The sequence below is a fragment of the Rutidosis leptorrhynchoides genome, chromosome 1 (assembly GCF_046630445.1).
Source record: "Rutidosis leptorrhynchoides isolate AG116_Rl617_1_P2 chromosome 1, CSIRO_AGI_Rlap_v1, whole genome shotgun sequence".
In the NCBI taxonomy this organism is placed as follows: domain Eukaryota; kingdom Viridiplantae; phylum Streptophyta; class Magnoliopsida; order Asterales; family Asteraceae; genus Rutidosis; species Rutidosis leptorrhynchoides.
In genome coordinates this window covers 331,271,859-331,277,851 of record NC_092333.1, presented here as the reverse complement: position 1 = coordinate 331,277,851, position 5,993 = coordinate 331,271,859, and the positions used below count along the sequence as shown (strand labels likewise).

The 5,993-nt window shown below is 34.8% G+C and overlaps 1 protein-coding gene across 1 annotated transcript; it reads left to right on the top strand.

Annotated features, from left to right (window-relative positions):
- Positions 1 to 2,760: 2,760 nt before the first annotated feature.
- On the top strand, positions 2,761 to 4,988 carry LOC139899228 (uncharacterized). Its single transcript, XM_071882051.1, has 5 exons — positions 2,761 to 2,848; positions 3,239 to 3,624; positions 3,802 to 4,079; positions 4,429 to 4,549; positions 4,635 to 4,988. Exons 1-5 carry the CDS (start codon positions 2,761 to 2,763, stop codon positions 4,986 to 4,988), a joined length of 1,227 nt encoding a protein of 408 aa, XP_071738152.1.
- Positions 4,989 to 5,993: the final 1,005 nt, after the last annotated feature.

The following is a 5,993-nucleotide window of genomic DNA, read 5'->3' as shown; positions in this document are numbered from 1 at the left end:
GTTTCAAATTGAACTCTATTTTATGAATCTAAACAGAAAAAGTATAGTTTTATGGTCATAAATATAAGTTACAAGTCATTTTTGTAAAGGTAGTCATTTCAGTCGAAAGAACGACGTCTAGATGACCATTTTAGAAAACATACTTCCACTTTGAGTTTAACCATGATTTTTGGATATAGTTTCATGTTCATAAGAAAAATCATTTTCCCAGAAGAACAACTTTTAAATCAAACTTTATCATAGTTTTTAATTAACTAACCCAAAACAGCCCGCGGTGTTACTACGACGGCGTAAATCCAGTTTTACGTTGTTTTTCGTGTTTCCATGTTTAAAATCATTATGTTAGCATATCATATAGATATAGAACATGTGTTTAGTTGATTTTAAAAGTCATGTTAGAAGGATTAACTTTTGTTTGCGAACAAGTTTAGAATTAACTAAACTTTGTTCTAGTGATTACAAGTTTAAACCTTCGAATAAGATAGCTTTATATGTATGAATCGAATGATGTTATTAACATCATTACTACCTCAAGTTTTCTGAATAAAGCTACTGGAAATGAAAAAAATGGATCTAGCTTCAAAGGATCCTTGGATGGCTTGAAAGTTCTTGAAGCAGAATCATGACACGAAAACAGTTCAAGTAAGATTTTCACTCGAAATAAGATTGTTATAGTTATAGAAATTGAATCAAAGTTTGAATATGAGTATTACCTTGTATTAGAAAGATATATTACTGTAAACAAGAAAGATTTCTTGAGGTTGGATGATCACTCTACAAGATTGGAAGTAAGCTAGCAAACTTGGAAGTATTCTTGATTTTATGAAACTAGAACTTGTAGAATTTATGAAGAACACTTAGAACTTGAAGATAGAACTTGAGAGAGATCAATTAGATGAAGAAAATTGAAGAATGAAAGTGTTTGTAGGTGTTTTTGGTCATTGGTGTATGGATTACATATAAATGATATGTAATTTTGTTTTCATGTAAATAAGTCATGAATGATTACTCATATTTTTGTAATTTTATGAGATATTTCATGCTAGTTGCCAAATGATGGTTCCCACATGTGTTAGGTGACTCACATGGGCTGCTAAGAGCTGATCATTGGAGTGTATATACCAATAGTACATACATCTAAAAGCTGTGTATTGTACGAGTACGAATACGGGTGCATACGAGTAGAATTGTTGATGAAACTGAACGAGTATGTAATTGTAAGCATTTTTGTTAAGTAGAAGTATTTTGATAAGTATCTTGAAGTCTTTCAAAAGTGTATGAATACATATTAAAACACTACATGTATATACATTTTAACTGAGTCGTTAAGTCATCGTTAGTCGTTACATGTAAGTGTTGTTTTGAAACCTTTAGGTTAACGATCTTGTTAAATGTTGTTAACCCAATGTTTATAATATCAAATGAGACTTTAAATTATTTTATTATCATGATATTATGATGTACGAATATCTCTTAATATGATATATATACATTAAATGTCGTTACAACGATAATCGTTACATATATGTCTCGTTTCAAAATCATTAAGTTAGTATTCTTGTTTTTACATATGTAGTTCATTATTAATATACTTAATGATATGTTTACTTATCATAATATCATGTTAACTATATATATAACCATATATATGTCATCATATAGTTTTTACAAGTTTTAACGTTCGTGAATCACCGGTCAACTTGGGTGGTCAATTGTCTATATGAAACCTATTTCAATTAATCAAGTCTTAACAAGTTTGGTTGCTTAATATGTTGGAAACACTTAATCATGTAAATAACAATTTCATTTAATATATATATAAACATGGAAAAGTTCGGGTCACTACAGATGTGGATTCACGATGACGCGTGTAGTTCGGTCATCTCATTGAGGTAGTGATCTCGTGTGGATGCGGATTCACTAAGGCTCGTGTAGTTTGGCCAAACTCGATGTTGTTATGATATTGAAGATAGTAGTCTCGTGTGGATGCGGATTTACTAAGGCTCGTGTAGTTCGGCCAATCTTCTTTTGGTTTTGGGTTAAGGGGTTAACCTTGGGCTTTTTACGCTTTAGTGTTATTATATCGTTGTAATGTTGTGATGTAGCTAGCCCTCCGGGTGTAGCTTGATGGCATTGTTCATATCGTTGTGGGTGAACTTACTTTGTTAGCTTGTTGTATAGTGATCATAAGGCATGCTTAGATTAGCTTGCCTTTATGCTTGGATGCTCTGGTATGTGCTATTTGATTATTCGTGTGGCGTGTCCATTTTATGTATATATATGTATGTAGTATATTTTCACCCACTAAGCATTAGCTTACCCTCTCGTTGTTTACATTTTTATAGATTTGCATGTAGGCGGTGGCACGGGTAAGCGTGGGAACTAATGGACTCGCGTAGGTTGCTTTAGAAGACGTGCTTTTGTATTGATTAGGATCGGGTAGCGTATCTCCAATCACCATGCTCGGTTTTGTTGGAAATTAAAATTGTCGGGTCGTGTTGCCCGTTCGGATATTAAACTATGTATTAAATGTTTTAAAAGTTTATTGAACTTATTATTTGTGTTAAAGATGTTTTGGAAACATAATTGGGACCTAAATATTAATGTATTAAAGGAAATTTTTTACGGGCCGGTTTAAATACGGGTTGGGTCGTTACACAAAAATATACTTTTGGTGTTGAGGAAGGTAAATTTTTAGGTCATGTTGTAACGGAGAGAGGAATAAAAGCAAATTCAAAGAAAATTTAAGCAATAGAGGATATGACTTCACCAAAAACAAAGAAAGAAGTGCAAAGTTTAAACGAAAAATTGACAGCACTAACAAGGTTTTTATCAAGAGCAGCAGAACGTTCATTACCATTCATGAAAGTTTTGAAAAGTTGTTTACACAAAAAGGATTTTATATGGACGGCGGAAGCAGAAGCGGCCTTCTAGGATATTAAAAAACTCTTAAAGGAGCTACCAACCTATGCACCAATAGCAGGAGAAACATTGATACTCTACATGGCGGTATCAACAGAGGCCATTAATTCTGTTCTAATTGCAGAATGAAATGGTGTTCAAATGCCAATATATTATGTCAGCAAGCTGTTACAACAAAGCAAAATCAATTATCCACCAATTGAAAATTTGGTATATGCTCTAGTGCACACAGCTAGACGGCTGAGATGATATGTTCAAGGACACCCAATTCTTGTTTTAACAAACCAACCAATTAAGCAAATTTTGAAATATCCAGAATCATCAGGGCATTTAGCAAAATGGGCAGTGGAGTTGGGGGAATATGAAATAGATTTTTCACCAAGGCATGCAGTTAAGGGACATATTTTGGCAGATTTCCTTTTAGAAACAACCGAAAAAGTAGATTATCCACATGAAAATAAAAGAAATAATTGCATAGGGAAGTTACATACTGATGGAGCATCAAGTGAAATAGGAGTAGGTGTAGGATTGGTGCTTACAAATCCAGAAGGAAAAGAACATACATATGCACTTAAGTTTTGTTTTTACGCATCTAACAATGAAGTAGAGTATGAGGCATTGTTTTTCGGCCTCCGTATAGTGACTGAGATGGGGATAAATCATATACATGCTTATGTGGACTCTCATATTGTTGCACAACAGGTAAACAGAGCATTTGAGTTAAAAGATATATCAATGAAGCAATATTTATAGTTGATTGAAAAGGTTTCAAAGAATTTTGAAACTCTGGAAGTTGTGAAAATATTAATAAATAAGAACAAATAAGCAGATGTATTGAGCAAATTAGCAACATTAACATTTGATCATTTACATAAGAAGATTCTGGTAGAAGTTTTGAAGGACAAGTCAATTGATGAAAAGGTGGTAATAGCAACATTTGATGAAAGGGGACAATGTTGGATGACACCCTATGTTAAGTATCTGCAGGACGGAACACTGACAGACGACGCTACGGAGGCAAGGCGGATAAAGGTAAGTTCTCCGCTATATGTATTGGAGAACGACGTGCTCTATAGAAAGTCCTACAATGGTCCAAATTTGAGGTGTTTAGCACCACAACAGGCTGTTGATGAGGTGAAAGAGATGCATGAAGGCCTGTGTGCACAATATTCTGGTTATAGAACTATTGTAGCACGAATTATGCGGCAATGATATTACTGGCAAAAAATTTATAGAGACACTGCAGAAACAATCAATGAATTTGATGCATGTCAGCAGCACAGAACCGCGAGGTGTTTACCGAAATATGATCTAATATCAGTTTCGTCCGCGTGGCCATTTTGTAAATGGGCAATTGATATAGTGGGTTCATTTCCCAGAAGTATTGGAAATGCATGATTTTTGGTGGTTGCAATTGATTTTTTACTAAGTGGGCAGACGCAAAAGTGTTAGCACGGATAACGGGTGAAAACATGAAAAAAATATATGGAACGATATTGTAAGCAGATATGGTTTGCCAAACGAAATTGTAAGTGATAATGGCAAACAGTTTGCTGAGAATCTGTTTAGAAGTTGGTGTGAAGAAATAAGAACTAAGAAAACATTCACTTCTGTTGCTCACCCACAGGTAAATGGACAAGTTGAAGTAACAAACAAGGAAATTGTAGCCGGCAAAAAGCCTAGGCTGCGTTTAAGTCAGACAAAATGGGTAGATGAAGTTCCATATATTTTTGTGGGCTCACCGTACAACGCCAAAACGGAGTACGGGTGAGACGCTGTTCAGCTTGGTGTATGGTACTGAAGTAGTCATACCAGCAGAAATTCGTGTACCAACACATAGGGTTTTGGAAGTTGATGTTGAAAACAATTCATCCATCTTGCGTGAAAATTTGAAATTGCTGGAAGAAAGACGTATTATGGCCACTGTCCGTCAAGCAGATGCTAAGCAGCGAATGGCAAAATATTACAATAAAAGAGTAAAACATGTGCAATTCAAAGAAGGAGATTTGGTGTTAAGGGATAATGAGGCAAGCAAACAAGTAAAACAGGGAAAGTTGGGGCCATGATGAGAGGGGCCGTAAAAGATCATAAAGGCACATCCAAATGGGTCTTATACCCTTGCAGTGCCCTCCAGCGAGGAAATACAGCGAACATGGAATGCAATGAGTTTAAAGAGATTTTATTGGTAGTATTGCATATTCAAGTAGCCTGATCAACTATTTTGAATATGAGATGCAATCATAAATGTAAAAATTCTTAAGTAATAAGAACTAAAACAATTATTCTTGTGGCATAATATTTATATTTTTATTCGGCCAAGGATTTTTAATCAGATGTCACAAAGCTGTGTGTCATCCCTTCCTACAGAAGAGAAGTTTATTCTCGTTGGCAGAAGTTCAATCGTACACAAAAGATTGAAATGGTAGCGGATGACGTAGACTCCGATGAGAATCTAGACAATAGATTGTATCTACGAACGTCATGATGTAAAAAACTTAAAATAATACATGGCTAGCCAGTACATTTGATTTTTTAAATCAAGCATGTAAAGCTTTGGCAAAAAATAAAACAAAGTATTAAATTGCATGTTTATTTCATAATTACATTCAAAATATAGTAAACAGTACATATTACAGTTTGAAATTCAAAATGTCATCCACCGATGCAGATGGATCATTACAAATGGTTTCCAACTCTAGGAATCTTAATTGTTCTATTTGTTCCCCTACTACTTTAACCCTATCTAGCGCATCCGGTTTCAGTTGTGATGTGATAACATCAGGAAGTGGATATGGAAAATTTGGCACCTTTTTCTTCAACGTCTCAAGGAATCGTATCCGTTCAGCGTCTAGCACAACAGTTATAAATTTGTTGAACGGTTTGGTTAAAGCTTCGAAACTAAATGCTTTCTGCACCATTGCTTCCAGGTATTTCATTAATTTTGCATAGCTTCCCGGAGGACCCGTAAGGAATGATGATAGACAAGCTATGTCTAAATTAGGGAGGCTGATTTGTGAACTAATTTTGCCTATCGTATTACGCTGAATGGGAGGTGGAAGAGCGAGCCTTTT